This window comes from Dendrobates tinctorius, unplaced genomic scaffold (assembly GCF_039654945.1).
Source record: "Dendrobates tinctorius isolate UK_male_01 unplaced genomic scaffold, ASM3965494v1 ptg000104l, whole genome shotgun sequence".
Taxonomy (NCBI): Eukaryota; Metazoa; Chordata; class Amphibia; order Anura; family Dendrobatidae; genus Dendrobates; species Dendrobates tinctorius.
In genome coordinates this window covers 17200328-17219592 of record NW_027361772.1, presented here as the reverse complement: position 1 = coordinate 17219592, position 19265 = coordinate 17200328, and the positions used below count along the sequence as shown (strand labels likewise).

The 19265-nt window shown below is 41.3% G+C and overlaps 1 protein-coding gene across 1 annotated transcript in view; it reads left to right on the top strand.

Moving 5' to 3' along the window:
• Positions 1-19265, top strand: part of FGFR1 (fibroblast growth factor receptor 1) — a 120131-nt gene that overhangs the window by 11464 nt on the left and 89402 nt on the right. The window contains exon 2 of the mRNA XM_073588839.1: positions 14225-14390. Coding sequence (XP_073444940.1) covers positions 14300-14390 — 91 coding nt within the window. The 5' untranslated portion in view covers positions 14225-14299. The remainder of the gene's footprint in view (positions 1-14224; positions 14391-19265) is intronic.

The following is a 19265-nucleotide window of genomic DNA, read 5'->3' as shown; positions in this document are numbered from 1 at the left end:
GGATCGCTACTTACCTGTCAGACGCGGCGATCCTGACGTCCTCGAAGCGCCCGACGAGAAATGGTCCAGGACTTTCTCGCGCGATCAGCGATAACCAGCGGGGAGCCGGTCGGAGGTAAGTATCACATGTAGCGATATCGCTAGCAATATCACTGCTGCGTCTCAAAACCAGTGACGTTACAGCGATATTGCTAGCGATATCACTGTGTAACGGGGGCTTTAGAATGGAAAATTACAATGACAGGTAATCCTCTATGCACAGCTTGTAACACGTGATACACCAATCACAGTGATCTTTGCACATGCCCATTAGATGCTTCATTACAACAGATCTTCTTAAAGGGAATATATAGCCTCAAAATTGGTTAAATCCGGTATTTATATTAAATGTTTTTTTTGTTTTTTTTCTGGCAATGTTTTAATTTTCTTCATGATCATTTATTAATAGAAATTTTGCAATTTTCACATTGACCCCTAGGGCTTTTTTTTTCCATTCGAACATCCTGTTAGTTCAGGAAATGCACACGTACATTAGCTGCAATGGTCAGGCCCCGACCCTATTTTTATTTTTATTCAAGTATCTGAGCGTGTGCAAAAATCACCGTGAAGGGAGGGAGAACAGGGTGAACTGTAGCATTACCTATTGTGAATGGTGGATCCTGTAACAGCTGTTTATAGCGGTGTAATCCTGCCTCTGATAAGGAAAATGCTGTAAACTTTTTCCTGAAAAGATAGGAAGTGTAAAATAGTCCTAGTGGCCAGTGTGAAAATTGCAAGATTGCTAATTTTAATTTTTTAATAAAGAATGTGGTATGAAAAAAAAATCCTTTTGGTGCCTTTTGTATGTATTTATACATGTGTATGGTAGTGGGGTTTTTTTATCCTAAGGAAGGAACAGTTTCAACCCGGTAATGGGTAGATGACTCAAAACCCTGAATCTTAATAAACTCTCTTCTATGTAATGAACATGGTCCCGGTGTTTTGGTGCTGTTGTTACATTGATGACTACTATTACCGTCATTATCACATATGAACATTGGGATATACTGAGAGTTTAATACCTATGTGTGCGTGGGGGGTCACTTGCAGTAATTTTTCCATCACACCTGGGAAGCCCCTTTTCTCACTCATTCTATATATACTGTTAACAGAGTTTTACTAGGAAGCGCTCATTCTTTTATATGCAAGCTAATCTGTATGAGAGCACTCTGAATCTTATCAGCAATGCAGACGGGAGGAGGAGGGAGGAGCTAGTGGCAGAGCTCCTCCCCCTCTGATCTACATAGATGACCATTGGTACTGATAAGATTCTATGTAGACTGGAGGGGGAGGAGCTCTCTAGCGTCTCCCTCCTCCTCCCCTCTACATAGAATCTTATCAGCACCAACTGTCATCTCCTATCTCACTAATGGGAAAATCTGTCTTCACAAAATAAAGATTTTACCTAAAAATTGAAAATTTTAACTGACCAGTCCAGGAGGAGAAAGAAGCAAATTTCTCTGATGAGAGATATTACAAAGTCTGATTTATAAGACCGTCTGAATGCACCATTTGAGAGCTCACCTCTTAAAAGGAAAAAATGGGTCTGCAGCCTGAAACTTTCCATCGATATCGTTTGGGGGACTCCATAAACATTAGACTGTTGGCCGAGTCTGTCGATATTGGCTGTTTTGGTTGTCAGTATGTGTATGGGGGGGGACTATAGATTCGATATGGCAAGGGAGTGTTTGACTTTTTTTATTTTTTTTTTTAAATACTTTTGTAAGGTATGCAATTGACTAACGATATAAAGTTATAAAAATATTTTTAAGGTCACAAATATTGGCAGCATTGGTTTATAGAGGGTAAATCCTGCTGACGGGTTTTCCATAAGGCACAAAACTTGGCTAATATATCTTTGCAAGTTGATGCCTTTATAAAAGAAATGTTCCTCCTACATTTTGACTTGAAACCTAAGCTGTAATAGTAATGTTGGCTGTCGTGTCTTAGATGGCCTTAGGACCTACCCTCCATCTATTCTTTAGCGTTCTGCAGCCTTGGCGCTGTGTTTATTGGCTTTCTCTAAAGGACTAGACTCCAACCTCCATCAAGGTCTGTAGCAGGCAGACCTATCTAACCTTCTCCTCTATTTCTCTGCCAATGTAATAATCGGGAACGTGAGGGGAAGCGGATGATCCCAGTGGAATTGACCATCGCTCGACAGTCAAGATGTGTCTGAGTGGTTTATGAATCTCTTGATCCTTGACATGCCCTGTGATCAATTGAGGAAGTCTGTCGTCCTCCTTTGACATGTTTGGTTTCCAGTCTTTGAGGCTCCTGATATTCTTCCTTTTTAATAGATTGTCTGTACTTAAAGAAAACTAACTAATGTACATCCGTTCTGCCAAGGATTATAAAAACGTGGCTGCTTTCTTCCTTAAAGGCCATGTCCAAGCTTGGGACAGGTCTCTGTGACTGCAGACTGCTGAATCGGATACGCACGCTGTCACAATTCCTCGGCTTTGCTGGTACGAGTGGGTGGTTGCCTCACCATATGAATGCAATTTGCATTCTTTCAGGTTCTCTCAATATATGAGAATTGAGAGGAGCCAGGATGCCTGTAATCTGTACACAAATTTTATACATTGGGTCTCGTGTCCACATGCTCACTTGCACTGGCGGGGGAATCAGGACGGCATATTGACCGCACACTGTTGCGATTCAGCAGTCTGCACAACCCCCTTTTAAACAATGCTACTGCTGTTTGCATGAAAATCAAAAGAAAGAAACTTTTTTTTTTTTGTTGATAATGGATGTCTGGGCAAGTCTTGTGGTATTATAATGCATTGCAAGGCTGCAGCAGCATTGCAATACATTATACCTGTTATCAAAGTTCAAAAGGAACAGCGTAAAAATAAATAAAACCAATTCTTCACCTGCTATTGATTTGTTCAATCTGCCTCCCAAAGATCACAGTAAGGCTTGGCTTACATTTATCTTGCGCTCTACGCTGAGCAATTACTCCGGGGTTTCCATGTAAATCTTTGAAATACATGATTCAGACGGAGCCCCCGGCAGAAGTTTCCCTATAATGAGCCGAATGGAGACACTGTGGACGCTGTCTGCCCTATGATTCAGTGGTGTCTGTCTTTTTAGGTGTGCATAAGAAGTGCGGTCCACCACAGTTTTGTGCACTTCTGAAAAGAACACCGCTGAACAGAGGCCATACGGATTCTTGAGTAACTCTGCTGCATCATGATAATGAATGGCTCCATCGGGGGTTTCATCTCCATTGCATCACTAAGAGATTCAGATGGAAACCCTAAAGTAAGTGCTCAGTGTAGAGCGCTGGATAAATGTGATCCCAAATATTATAAAAACCAACTCAGTCCACAAAAAAAAGAAGTCCCCACTCAGGTCCATCATAGGGGATGTTACTAGTAGCACAAAGGCCTTAGAAAAGCGAAATGGCTCCTGTGCTCCCAAATCAAAATATAACTCTCCCTTCTGAGCCTCACAGTGTGTCTAAACCACATTTAGCATCCACATGTTTGGCAGGGGAATCATGTCTAAAATGGGGCCACTTTTGGGGGTATACTGCTCTTCCAGCACTTGGGGCTTTGTATATATGGCGTTCGCAAACTATTCCAGGAAAATCTGCTCTCCGTCTCTCCCGTGTCTTGCCGTGTGGCTAAGCAGTACTGTACAGCCACATATGGGGCATTTTCACATTTAGCAGTAATTGTGTGAGAAATTTAGGTGCCATTTTTACCCATTTCCCGCAGTGCAAATGTAAAATTTGGGGCTAAAAAAAAAATTTGGTAAAAATGTCATAATTTTGTTTTTCACTGTCCAATGGTATAAAATGCTGTGAACCACCTGTGGTGAAAATATAATTACTGCCACCTGAGAGAGATTCATTGAGAGGTGTAGTTTGTAAAATGGGGTCACATATCGGGGGTTCTGCTGTTCCGGCACCTCAGGGGCTCTCCCAGAGGGTCATGGCACCTGCAAACCATAACAATAAAATCTGCACTATAATATGCCGCTCCTTCCCTTTTGGAGTTTTGTACTGTGCCTGAAAAGTATTTCCCGATTATATGTAGGGTATTGGTGCAATCAGGAGAAATTGCACAACAAACTGAGGTCCATCTTTTCATATTAGCCCTTACAAAAATTAAAAATTTGTGACTAAAGCAAAATTTTATCGGTAAAAATGTAATTATTCTTTCTTCGCCCATTATGATCACTGCAGCCCTAGATAAATTCATTGAAAGGTGTAGTTTATAAAATTGTCACTTATGGGGGGTTTCTGCTGTTCTGGCCACCTCAGGGGGGCTCTGCCAATGTGACATGGCACACCCAAACCATTCTAGCAAAATCTGAACTCTAATATGATGCTTTTTCCCTTCTGAGCTTTGCACTGTTCCTCAAAAGATGTTTTTGACCACATATGGGGTATCGGTGCACTTAGGAGAAATTGCACAACAAATTGTACAGTGCATTTATCCTGTTACCCTTGTTAAAATAAAAAAAAATTGGAGGCTAACGGAACATTTGTGTGGGGAAAAAATGTTTGTTTGTTTTTTATAATTATTTTCACGGCTCTACGTTATAAATTTTTGTGAAGCACCTGGGGGTTCAAGGTACTCGCCACACATCTGGATACATTCCTTGAGGGGTCTAGTTTCCAAAATAGGGTCACTTGTGGGGGGTTTCCACTGTTTAGGCACATCAGGGGCTCTCCAAACGTGACAGTGTTAACTCTTGATTCCAGCTATTTTTGCATTCAGAAAAGTCGTACAGTGCTTCTTCCCTTCCTAGCTCTGCCATGCGCCCAAACAGTAGTTTTCCCCCACATGTGGGGTATCGGCGCACTTAGGATAAATTATACAACACATTTCAGTGTCCATTTTCTCCTGTTACCCCTGTGAAAATGAAAATTTTGGGGCTAAAATAACTTTTGTGGGGGGAAAAAGTAAAATGTTTTTTTTTTTTTTCCTTCCACGTTGCATTAATTTCTGTGAAACACATGAATGATTAATTCACTTCTTGAATGTGGTTTTGAGGACTTTGAGGGGTGCAGTTTTTAGAATGGTGTCAGTTTTGGGTATTTTCTGTCATATAGGCCGAAGAAAGTCACTTCAGATGTGATATGGTCCCTAAAAAATTTTTTGTTGGAAAAGTGAGAACTTGTTCAACTTTTTACCATTCTAACTTAACAAAAAAAATTGTTTTAAAAATTGTGCTGATGTAAAGTAGACCTGTAGGAAATGTTATTTATTAACTATTTTGTGCGACATAAGAATTTAGTGATTAGAAAATTTGGCAAAATTTTTTTCACAATTTTTCATCTTTTCTCAAATAAACATAAGTCATATCGAAGAAATTTTACCACTATGATGAAGTACAATATGTCATGAAAAAACTTTCTCAGAATCAGTGGGATCCATTGAAGCGTTCCAGAGTTATTACCTCATAAAGTGACACTGGCCAGATTTTAAAAAAATGAGGCCAACTGTATAAAGACATCCCAAAACCATGGAAAAACCCTCCAGAAAAACAAAACCGTGGGAAAAACAACCAGAATAATGACAGAAGATGCTTCAGGGGGAATAAAAGGCCAGAGTTTTCTGAATTGACTTCTGCTTGAAAACTTGTCAGGTTTGCTTGAGTTTAAGGGTATGTGCACACATTGCGGAATTTTCTGCACGGAATCTGCATCTCTTTGCAGAATCCGCAGGTCAAAATCCGTGCGTTTTTTATGCAGATTTCCTGCAGTTTTTGTGCGGATTTGGCATGTGTTTTTACACCTGATGATTCCTATAATGGAATGGGTGTAAAAACACTGCGGAATCCGCACAAAGAATTGACATGCTGCAGAAAATAAACCGCTGCATTTCTGCACTGATTTTTCCGCAGCATGTGCACAGCAAATTTTTTTTCCCCATAGAATAACATTTTACTGTAAAACACTTGCGGATCTGCAGCGAATCCGCAACATGTGCACATACCCTTAGAGACCATGTGTGCACATACCGTTAAGGCCTGTTTCACACTTCCGTTTTTTCAAATCCGTCAAAATCCGTTGGTTTCCGTAAAAAAACGGATCCGCCATTTTTTTGCAGGATCCGTTTTTTTGTCCCATAGACTTACATTAGTGGTTACCGCGGATCCGTCAAAAAAACGGATCCGTTTTTTTTTTTAAACGGATCCGTCTGCATCAGTTTCCGTCAAAAAAACGGAAACGGATCCGTTTGGCGGACACAAAAACGGAAGTGTGAAACAGGCCTAAGGAAAATCTGTCAGCAGGTTTTTGCTGTGTAATCTGAGAGCAGTATGATGTGATGATAGAGATCATGACTTATTAGGCTGTATTTTGATGTTTCAGTAAAATCAGTGTTTTATCAGCAGGAGATTATCACTGCAGGACTAGGTGTCTTGTGCCTCCTGGTCCAACCACACCCCCAGCACTGATTGGTTGCTTTCTGTTAATATACACTGTACCTAGAAAGCTGCCAATCAGCGGTGTGGGTGGGGTTATAGACAGCACAGCATTCTAAGCTCTTCTAGATCTGCAACTGAGATACCTGTGATCCTATCACTTCTGCACCCAGTAAACGAAGTGACACCTTGTTGGAATCAGGGGCTCTGCATCTACTTTATGCTACTCTCATATTACATAGCAAAACAAAACTGCTGACAGATTCCGTTTTAAAGCATGTATTTTTTACTTGTGCCCAAATGATTGCATACTTGTGAAACAACAAACTCGTCATGCCTACACCGCCGCAGCCAATCGCTGATCTCAGCGGTTTGTGCCATTTACATCAGCTTAGCTTGGCGACTGGCTGCAGCAGTGATGGGCACTGTAGTCATGATGTCAACCCTGTACACACAGACCGGAGTAGCAGTGAAAAGATGACTCTGGACCCGGGGAGGCTGAGTACTGTATGAGTTTACTGTTTTACGAGTATGCAATCATTTTGGCACTATGTTTGTGTAGTACTTGGATCTATTTGTTTCTTTAAGACCAGACACCGGAGTATGAAATAGCAGTGGGCAATCTGTTTGGGTTAATTGGACTTTAATTTATTGCATAGATCATTCCAGATAGCAGTGAAGCATGTTTCCACCAGTCTCCACTTCTTACAGTTGATCGCTTACTTGAATGCGAGGCCCGACTCAACATGGACAACCCTGAGCACAGTATAGCCATTTTTCATTGATTATATTATAGAAAATTACATGTGCACACCCATTCTGTCATAACCTTTAATAGCGTTAGCATAAAGTATTCCCTAAAGCCCTTCCACAGCAAAAAGCTCCATGTGAACGTGATAAGACGTGGGCGATTTTGATAAAAATTCAATTTGAGTTCACCTTTAATGAAATTTGACGGTCCCAGAAAATTCAAACATTTCTCAATATGATACATACAAATTTCCCCTCACCCCGACCCCCACCCAAAAATACCTGCCAACATTTAGAAAGCTGATATGACCTCAGGGGCAACTGCTTGAGTTTTACCCATAATGGCTTGCAGCTATCAATTCGCATGGTATGGTGCAGTTGATTAGGAAGAACCATCGTAGCCTGTATAAAAGTTGAGGCAAGGAATGCAACAGCCATTTTAGGGTGATTTAGAATAGTAAGAGGACGTCTGAGCTCACAGCTCCGTAATAAGATATCAGAAAGTGCCCTAAAGTATCGGCAAAATACTACAGATATGTTGTACAACTACAGTAGTGAAAAACATGAGTAGTAGTAGTTTGTGGATAATAGAGATTCAGCTGATATGGGGGGATAGAGAAGGTGCCAAAAGCGGTGACAATCTCCATTTGATCAGTGATATTGTGTAGCTTATTGCATCTGTCCTAAATTACAATTACACCATTTTTTTTTCTTCATGCTTAATGCACAAGAAAGCAACAGTAAGACAGTACAATATTTTTGTAGAAAAAAAAAATTCTGTAATCTGTGTAAGTTAGAAGCAGTGCGCTTGATTACCACAAGCAACTGTACTTGTTTTTTTGCATATGTGATGCTGTCCTTTTTTGTGAATGGGGGGAATAATTATTGTTTTTTTAAAAATACAAAATAAAATTTCCTATAATCCAGACAATTAATTGAGACTGTCTACCACACAAAGTGCATGTTGCAGGCAATTTTTTTTTGTTTCGTATTTTTGTTTTCATTAGTTAAATTTTACATTTGTACACACTACTATACCATCACAATTCCCAAGTCTTTCAGTGTGATGTTATGAAGTGGGCTATTGGTTATTACCCTTTATTATCCGGTTTATCCGTGGTGAAGTCCCTTTGACATTACTGAGGCTGGGTTTGTGTTGCAGAGCTTAAATAATGGGTGGGATACTGAGAAACCTCGTCACACATGATTTTCAAGACTCTTGGGGGCTTTGCAATATTGCAGTTCGTGGCAAATTGATCATATCTACGTGAAAAAATTCAATGAACCTGTTGAAATATAACTTCAAAAGATTTGATCATCCCTAGAACTTACCCTAACTGTCCACCACAATCCACCTTATTTGTTCTACACCATGGTGAATTATGTGTATACTATATGGATAGCTTTCATCTGAAGGAAAGTTCAAAAGACAGCTATCTTATGCATGACCAGTTTAAGTACAATTCCAGATTCTCAGGACTCAGGTATTCACAGAATCAAGATTATTTGCTCTGACTACTCAAGGACAGGTGCATTGTTCTGCTTCCCCAATGTGCATGTTTGGTAGTGCTCTAGCTTGTGATGGATGATGCTCGCTCCTATAGCAAATGCTGCCCTGCATGTGTGTGCATGCACACTGATACTGGATGTGCCTGCTGAGCGCACACATTGGCTGGACACTTTCTCCTTACTGGTTATTCTTTTGAGGATGCCCCTCGTACATCTAGAAATGTTGAGTGGCATCCACAGAGAACCAGGTAGAAGAATGTGTGCGCTCAGCTGTCACAGCCAGTATCCATGCACATGTGCACATCTGCAGGGCTGTGTTTGCTCTAGGAGCTAGCGCTGTCCAGCACAAGCTAGGGCAGTCCTAAAGATGCAAATTGAGGGGGTGTATCAGTACATCGAGCTCATGGACATGCCGTGGATGCATCATAGTCCCCTCGTTTCCATGTGGATTAAAAGCGGTTTTCACAAACACTGTTTCAGTAATAGGTACATTGATGATGTGATTTTTATGGGGGTGAAGTATTCTATATCTATGTATAGTCTAAATGGCATTTTGTCAGATTTCATTTTAAGGGGTTTACAGAGTTTAAGGTCCATAGTTTGGTTAAAGACGTTGAGGTCCTGTACTTTCATACTTATAAAGTCACTCTTTGGGGCATTGCATGGTGCCTTCACATGACGCTATAACACAATGTGGTCTTCCCTAAATTCTTAGCTATGTAATGTTATAAATTATAAAACATTTTGTATGTCTCCATATGAAATCGGAGATCCAATTTTTGTGGATGCTCATTACAGCTTCATGCTCCTCTGTCCTTGTACAGAGCCATAGCACAATGAGGCCAATCATGAGAGGCTTTCCCATTACGTCTCCCAAATGTTTGGTGTTGTGTGCAACCTCCACATTTTCCTTATATGCCGCTGTCCTTGATGTCAGAGATCATCAGATACTAGCGTTGAGCAAATTTGTTCGGATTTGGTTAAGAATATGATTGGAATCGAATATGGTTTTCGCTATATTCGTCGAACAGAGCCGAAAATCATTAGAGTCCATGGGAGTAGAAGTTGCCGAATATGTTCGGAACCAATCATAAAACATACATTCGGCACAAATAGGGTTCCATTATGGCACGTATATGGCAAATCAAGATTTGACGCCCGAATCCGAACAAATTTGCTCAACTCTATCAAAGACCTCTTGCATTTCAGGAAGGACAGTTTATGAAAAAAGAAATGGCATGAGGTCATGGTGAGGAACTTGTTCTAGAGAAGAAAACTTTCTTCCATTGGATCTAATGTGTTTTTCCTTTGTAGACTTGAGAATTCTAAAGGGTTTCTATTCGCATGAACGCGACCTTGGTTAAATTGTAATCCATCCATTTACTGGATAAACTTATGTACTGTAATTTATTAATTATTCACGATAGTCAAGCCCCCATTTCAGTAAATGTTTCCTTGGTACTGAAGAGTCTAGAGTTCACATTTGATGGCTTCAGATTTGGACATGTTGGGACCAATTCATTTGTATTATGGGCCATAGAATGTCAATCCTAAAGTTTTCCAACGCCAAAACGCCCAACCTAGATTTTATTGGTATATACGGTAACATTTTTTACATTTTTAACTTTTTTAAAAAAAATTGATTACAATTTGTGGATGATTTATGTATGTCTAGAGTAGTACTTCAATTATTCTTGTCCTGTATCTAATTTTGATGCTCTTTGCAGAACCATTAAAAGGGGATCGCCCACTACTTGGACAACAGTAAAATAATTACACCTATATTTGCCACCGCAACGCTGTCGCCACTAGCTTTCCCTGGGATGGCGTGACATTATGACACGCAATCCCAGTGGCTTCACTCTCCCATCTTTCAGACAAATGAAGACATCTGGAGAAAGTGAGAGCTTTTAGATTCATAGGAGGCTAGAAGGGATTGTTTGAGTAGTGGACGTTTAAGAGGATACCTTGATTACTTTTGTGGATATTTGATTAAAGGTGTATTCAATTTGGCCAACAATTGGCAAACGAGACGATGTAAACACGTTGGCATAAAATTATTGCAAATTGTGATGTGAACAGGGGATTCGGTGCCGATAACCGTAGCCCTCATTTGGTCATCCATTTTTCACGTACTATCCTCAGGTTTCACGAGTAGAACATTTACCCGTTATGGTCTATGGAGATGTTCAAATGTCTGTATTTTCTTGCAGACTGTGTTTCCTCCCAAAAAAATTAATCATGTCCGTTTTTTTATGGGCATCAGGGATGAAAATCGCCGATATAAGCCTATGGGTCAATAAAAATCATGGACCACAAAGGAGTAACATCAGTGTGCTGACCATGATTAACAACGTAATGGATAGAAACGTTGTCATTTTATTTTTTTCACTGATGAAACTCTGATAGTAAAAACTGAAACACAGACCAAATACTGATGAAACTCGCTGACGTCTGAATTGGGTCTTATTCTGTATGAGAAAAGAGCGATCGTTTTAATGATCGTTGACTCCCCATCAGGGTTCGTCAGGCTGTATAGGGGATCGGCGCTGGTTAGCAGGTTGGAATTGGCCTGCGGGATTTGCTCCCAGATTTGCTTTGTTGGTTCCGTCGCACAAATCCACAGCAAAATAACAGTCCAGAATTTATGGCTAGGGTGTAAAAATCCCTATTAAAAAATCAGAATGTTTATCAGATTTCACTCCTCCAGTGAAGGTGATCAAAGCTGAATATTATTGCTTATTCACCATGTTCACCTCCGCCAATTGTGGCATCTAAGCGGAATGTCTGACTTTGATCCGGTTGCTGGGTCAGTGCTGCGTTCAGGAAAAAAAAAATTGAAATCAAAATCTTGGCCGGGCTGCCGTCATATGTCTGTTCTTTTGTTTGATTAAAATGTATAATCAGCCTAATATGTTTCCTGTCTGTTCCCACTCCACGTCGCAAAGACTAAAATAAGGGAACGTTATTTAATGCTGATCTGTCACCAAATTTCTCAATACAGACTGCGTACATTTATTAAATACAAGTTGGACCCAATGAGGTTGTTATACTTACTTTGAAAACCAATGTTAAAAAAAAAAAATGACTTTATAATCCTTTTTCTAAAGTTTTCCTTCTTGATATTAAAATTATCATGGTATAATGTCAGCTCTAATACTTAACAGGTAATTTTTATATCTGAATTCTATAGCCATTTGGATTTTTTCTTTTTGCTCCAGCCTTATTAGGTCTAAGATTTTAATTAATACCATATAAAGTTTATATTGTGAATTCTGCTGAATTTTTTTTTTCTTTTTGGAGCTGGTCTGATTCAAAAATTGCCTTTTTCTATTCATATATATATATATATTATGCTTTTTATATGCTTAGTCTTTTGAGGGTTTTTTTTTCCACTTAAAGTCTTGAAAAATGCCTGGTGGAATAAAATATCTGTCACTTCTTTGGAATGGCTGCAGATGGAATTTGCTTGCTTCAAATTAGGCAGTGACCAATCAAAAGGCTGTAAAAATTGCTTTGGGAGTAAAAACATCCAAAACTTTTCATAACTACTTCAGGAAACCAAAAACTCCCCAAAGAAGGAGTGTTGCCTAACAGTTTCCACTTGAAAACACATTGTATGCACATACCCTTCATTTTGTACAATATAGTATGCAGTATTAAAGGGAATCTGTCACCTCATTTTTGGTCTGTGAGCTGCGGCCACCGCCATCAGAAGCTTATCTACAGCATTCTGTAATGCTGTAGATAAGCCCCAGATGTAACCTGAAAGATAAGAAAAACAAGTTATGTTATACTCGCCCCCGGGTCCGGTTCGATGGGTGTTGCGGTCCGGTCTGGCGCCTCCCATCTTCATGCGATGACGTCCTCTTCCTTACTTCTGCCGCGACTCCTGCGCTTGTGTACTTTATCTGCACTGTTGAGGGCATAGCAGAGTACTGCAGTGCGCATGCGCTGGACCTCTCTGACCTTTCCCAGCGCCTGCGCACTGCAGTACTTTACTCTGCCCTCAACAGCGGACCGAACCAGACCCCCGGGTGAGTATAATCTAAAGCCCCCGTCACACACAGCGATCTTGCTTCCGAGATCGCTGCTGAGTCACAAGTTTTGTGACACAACAGCGATCTCACCAGCGAGATCGCTGTGTGTGACAGCTATCAGCGACCGGCCTCCCTACCTGGTATCGCTGATCGTTCATGAAAGGTCAGGACTTTTTTTGGGTCGTTGGTCTCCCGCTGGCCAGCACGCATCGCAGCGTGTGGCAGGCGGGAGAGCAACAACCAGCGATTGGCTAGCTGGCAACCAAGGTAAACGTCGGGTTTCTAAGAGGAGCGCGGTGCTTAGAAACCCGATGTGTACCTTAGCTACCAGCACGCTGATGCAGGGAGCTGGTAACCAAGGTACACATCGGGTTTCTAAACGCCGCGCACCGCTTAGAAACCCGATGTGTACCTTGGTTACCAGCTCCCTGCATCAGCGCGCTGGTAACTAACGTACACAGCGACGCACCCGCTCAGCGTCGCTGGTGCTGATCGCTGGTGAAGCTGCCTGTTTGACAGCTCACCAGTGATCATGTAGCGACTCACCAGCGATCCTGACAAGGTAATATCGTTGTTGGGATCGCTGGTGCATCGCAATGTGTCATGGGGCCCTAACTCTTTTTTTCTTATCTTTCAGGTTACATCGGGGCTTACCTACAGCATTGCAGAATGTTGTAGATAATCCCCCGATGGCGGTGGCCGCAGCTTATAGGGTAAAAATGAGGTGACAGATTCCCTTTAAAATAAATGGCCTCTGTCACAGGATCATTAAAGAAGCACTCCTCCCTCCTCCCATCAATGTTTTTATGATGTTTTTATTCTCTTAATATATTGCAGTCATCATATTATATAGCACTATGTACTTACAATTGCCCATTTTGCCTTTCTACCCAGTTGATTCTTCTCTTTTCTCTATTCTATGTAGAAATAGGAAGTCTCTTTTCCCTGCATAAGTCATTCCCTTCTTCAACTCCCTGACCCAGTTTCTCCATTCTTCTCTCTTGCTTGGGGCTTTGCACTGATGTAGAATTGTAGTTCTAATGCTGACTCATGCAGGGAAAATACTTCCTGTTCTATAGAGAGCTTAGAAGGATTCAGCTAGTCAGTTTTTAATCACGTGATGCCATAGACCTAATGGAAAGAGAAGAATTAACTAGGTTAAAGGTGCAAAATGAGCAATTGTAAGTACACAGTGCTATATAATATGTTAACTGCAATTTTTGAAGCGGAAAAAAATTTTCATGCGAGTGCTTCTTTAATAAAAGATAATTTTAATGAAAATTGCTAAAAATTCCTAAACAAAAGTTCTTAATTTTTAATGTGGTTAACCTGTGTATACAGTATAATAAAGTAGAAAGTAGTCAGTGTTCCATGATTATTGGTGTACATAAGGGCATCAGCTGTAAATTGTCATTTTTACTTCATTTTTATTTTTTTTTATTAAATGAGGATTGGTGAATGGCTGGACTATAACTTGTTTACGTGTTTTTTGTTTTTTTCAGAAACAGTGTGAGGCTCATCTCCTCTTGACACTGGAGGCCTCATGGATTCCGGTGGCCTGCACTAGCCGAGTTGGGATGTTCTCTGGAAGGTCGTTGCTTCTATGGGGTGTCCTACTTGGCGCTGCTCTTTCAGCTGCCCGGCCCCCTTCCACCTTGCCACATCAAGGTAGGTTTTTGTTGCCTTATTAGTGTAATTTTAAAGGGCTAGTTTGAAGCATATAAACAAAGTACACAATTTTATTTTAGATGGGCATATTCCAGCTTGTAGTCTATCGGGTAGAGTTTAAGAATGCCCATTCACATAAGATGGAAGGCGGTTAAACCTGGCAATTTAGGTTGGTAACCAGATGAGATTATCTAATAAATATGGCAGTGTCCCCGACTGTAGATCTCTTGAAAACTAAGGTCGGACAAATTCGCTTTCAACCTGTCCTGTACTTTATCCTGTGGAATATAAGCTAACTAAGCCAAGTTTGTATCTATGTGATGGTTGGGAGGAATGGCTGTCAAACATATGTTAGTGGAGACCCTCACCACTTAACTGGATATTGCCATATGTGGATGTTTTTAATCGGCAGAGGGGAGTGAACTACAACTAAACATTCGAGTTGGTGCAAATCGATTCAAATGACCAAGTCCATCAGCCATGTTGGCAATCTCTTGATGGGAACCCTTAGAAGTGCCCCGTACCTGACAGCATCCGCAACTCTTAGGCCTAGCCAGCCTTGCGTGATGTCACATCGCAATGATGATGTCATGTCAGTCTTCATCGTTCAACCACTTTGTATACCAGACCAATGCCCAAACCCCATAACCTCACTCTCCAACATCACTGAAGGGGATCTTAATTGTCTCTTCTCCAAATCGCACCTCACAACCTGTGCACTTGACCCCATTCCATCCCACCTCCTCCCCAACCTCACCACCACACTTATCCAATCCCTAACCCACCTCTTCAACCTATCGCTAACGTCCGGTACCATCTCTTCTGCTTTCAAACATGCCACAATCACGCCTATCCTTAAAAAGCAAACCCTCGACCCAACGGCTATCGCCCAATATTGCTGCTCCCATTCGCTTCCAAACTCCTGGAGCAGCACGTCCACGCTGAACTTTCCTCCCACCTATCATGTAACTTGCTCTTTGACAATCTACAATCTGGTTTCCGCCCCCATCACTCCACTGAGACAGCCCTGACCAAAATTACTAACGATCTACTTACAGCCAAATCAAATGAACAATACTCTATACTCCTGCTTCTAGACTTGTCCTCTGCATTCGACACAGTTGACCACTGCCTCCTACTACAGATCCTCTCCTTCTTCGGCATCAAAGACCTCGCCCTATCCTGGATCTCCTCATACCTTTTCAACCGCTCATTCAGCATCATCCACTCCCACACCACCTCCTCATCCCACCCTCTCTCTGTTGGAGTACCCCAAGGCTCTGTTTTAGGACCCCTACTCTTCTCAATCTATACACTTGGTCTGTGGCAACTCATAAAGTCCCATGGATTCCAGTACCACCTTTATGCTGATGACACTCAGATCTACCTCTCTGGCCCAGACGTCACCTCTCTGCTGTCCAGAATCCCAGAGTGTCTATCAGCCATATCCTCCTTCTTCTCCTCTCGCTTCCTCAAGCTCAATGTGGACAAATCTGAACTCATCATCTTTCCTCCATCTCACAGATCTTCCTTACCTGACCTAGCTATAACAATTAATGACATCACGCTTTCCCCAGTACCGGAAGTCCGCTGCCTCGGAGTAACCTTTGACTCTGCCCTGTCCTTCAAACTGCACATCCAAGCTCTTTCTACCTCCTGTCACCTCCAGCTCAAAAATATTTCCAGAATCCGTCCTTTGCTCAACCCTCAATCTAATAAAATGCTTGTGCATGCCCTCATCATCTCCCGCCTGACTACTGCAACATCCTTTTCTGTGGTCTCCCTGCTAACACCCTCGCGGAGTCTCATCCAACAGCCTCACATTACTGACGTGGACAATGAACCGGTTACATTTTCACCATCTCTACTAGACACCTCCGGCAGTAACTTATGGAGATCTAGTGACTGGGTGATCACATTCAATGTGCCCAGTTCTTCTTTCCCAAAAACTATTGGTCAGGGGAGAGTTAGGAGTCCCTCATAAATATGATAGGCAACCAGTTCACCGAATTTGTTGCGTTTGGCCTCCTTTTAAAACATCCATTTTCTTAAACCAATGTAATAGAAACTGGACGGAAGATTGTCAGCTACATGCCTTGAACCATCAGTAACGACCATCTGTAGAGAAAATAAATCCATAATTACAAATATTTTGGACCAATAAGAGCAAAAAAAAATATTCTGCATGATGTGGTCAGAAATCATTCAGGTGGTTGTCTCTGTTGCTCTTTTTATGAATGAGTGGATCATTATACGCCTTTTTATGCATTCCACTTGCCTATGTTTGTCAGTGGAGATAAATGAAATCCTATCCCTGATAGCTGACAAAACGTATAGCGTAAAGCAGGTTCCCAGCCTTGGGGCTCAGATAATCCGGCACAGACTTCCTGTTCTGCCTTTGTCCCAACGAAGGACTTGTCTTCCTTTCCATAGCCCCAGGGTGTCTCCACTCATCTTTCTGGGTAAACATATTGCATACCTCTCTGGCAGTCTGTTGTGAATCTACCAGAACACAGCCCCGGGTTACTGATCCTTCTATGCACAAGTAGATAAGTTTTCTTACAGACGTGTAAAGCTGTGGGTGGATAAAAAGAAGCGTTGCCTGTAAACGTCTCATCTGTACAGTACCGTTTGTGATACTTATATCAGAAGTGCTCATGTTATATCTCCGAGGATCCATATAAGCATATACAGTTGTGGCCAAAAGTATTGACACCCCTGCAATTCTGTCAGATAATACTCAGTTTCTTCCTGAAAATGATTGCAAACACAAATTCTTTGGTATTATTATCTTCATTTAATTTGTCTTAACTGAAAAAACACAAAAAGAATTGTCCTAAAGCCTAATTGGATATAATTCCACACCAAACATAAAGAGGGTGGACAAAAGTATTGGCACTGTTTGAAAAATCATGTGATGCTTCTCTAATTTGTGTAATTAACAGCACCTGTAACTTACCTGTGGCACCTAACAGGTGTTGGCAATAACTAAATCACACTTGCAGCCAGTTGACATGGATTAAAGTTGACTCAACCTCTGTCCTGTGTCCTTGTGTGTACCACATTGAGCATGGAGAAAAGAAAGAAGACCAAAGAACTGTCTGAGGACTTGAGAAACCAAATTGTGAGGAAGCATGAGCAATCTCAAGGCTACAAGCCCATCTCCAAAGACCTGAATTTTGCCCATGGCACTGTGGCTAACCTCCCTAGATGTGGACGGAAAAGAAAAATTGACAAGAGATTTCAACGCAAGATTGTGCGGATGTTGGATAAAGAACCTCGACTAACATCCAAACAAGTTCAAGCTGCCCTGCAGTCCGAGGGTACTACAGTGTCAACGCGTACTATCCGACGGCGTCTGATTGAAAAGGGACTGTATGGTAGGAGACTCAGGAAGACCCCACTTCTTACCCCGAGACATAAAAAAGCCAGGCTGGAGTTTGCCAAAACTTACCCAAAAAAGCCTAAAACGTTTTGGAAGAATGTTCTCTGGTCAGATGAGACAAAAGTAGAGCTTTTTGGGCAAAGGCATCAACATAGAGTTTACAGGAGAAAAAAAGAGGCATTCAAAGAAAAGAACACGGTCCCTACAGTCAAACATGGCGGAGGTTCCCTGATGTTTTGGGGTTGCTTTGCTGCCTCTGGCACTGGACTGCTTGACCGTATGCATGGCATTATGAAGTCTGAAGACTACCAACAAATTTTGCAGCACAATGTAGGGCCCAGTGTGAGAAAGCTGGGTCTCCCTCAGAGGTCATGGGTCTTCCAGCAGAACAATGACCCAAAACACACTTCAAAAAGCACTAGAAAATAGTTTGAGAGAAAGCACTGGAGACTTCTAAGGTGGCCAGCAATGAGTCCAGACCTGAATCCCATAGAACACCTGTGGAGAGATCTAAAAATGGCAGTTTGGAGAAGGCACCCTTCTAATATCAGTTTGCCAAAGAAGAATGGTCTAAAATTCCAGCAGAGCATTGTAAGAAACTCATTGATGGTTAACGGAAGCGGTTGGTCGCAGTTATTTTGGCTAAAGGTCGTGCAACCAAGTATTAGGCTGAGGGTGCCAATACTTTTGTCTGGTCCATTTTTGGAGTTTTGTGTGAAATGATCAATGTTTTGCTTTTTGCTTCATTCTCTTTTGTAGTTTTTCATTTAAGACCAATTAAATGAAGATAATACCAAAGAATTTGTGTTTGCAATCATTTTCAGGAAGAAACTGAGTATTATCTGACAGAATTGCAGAGGTGTCAATACTTTTGGCCACAACTGTAGTGCGAGATACCTTATACTGACACTGGGAAATCTGTGGGTCTTTAGGGACATGGTAAATGCTGGGTATGTGAGAGACATGGAGTCTTTAGAGATACTTTGATGGAAGTCCATGTAGATTACATGGACGGTAGTGCCTACGGTAATTAGTGTAGGTATATCCCCAGGATCAGTATTCGTCTGTACATGACCACCTCTCATTAGATGCCAGGGGATAGATAATGTCACTGTTCTCTCCTATTGATAATAAAATTTAAAAAAGGGACAGGTGATCAATTCCTGTGCTGAGGAAAGGGGTTGAAGTGTCCTTGGTAGAATTAGAATCAGCACTAGGAGGTCTATTTTCATGTACGTTTGCAGTCAATGTGGAGAAGTTTGGTACAACTCAAATCAACGACTTAAAGGTTATTAATGGGTTACACCAACCATTGGTGCTTAAAGTCCTCTTCCGACGATGACCGGGCTCCCATAGTTAGGAACTGGTTTGCATTATCTTGATGAAATTGTGCTTTACAAGATGGAACATTTTTGAACTATAAATTCTCGGAGTATGATAATTCCAGGGCAGAAACAACCCTGTAATTGCTTCCCAAAAAAAAATGTTCT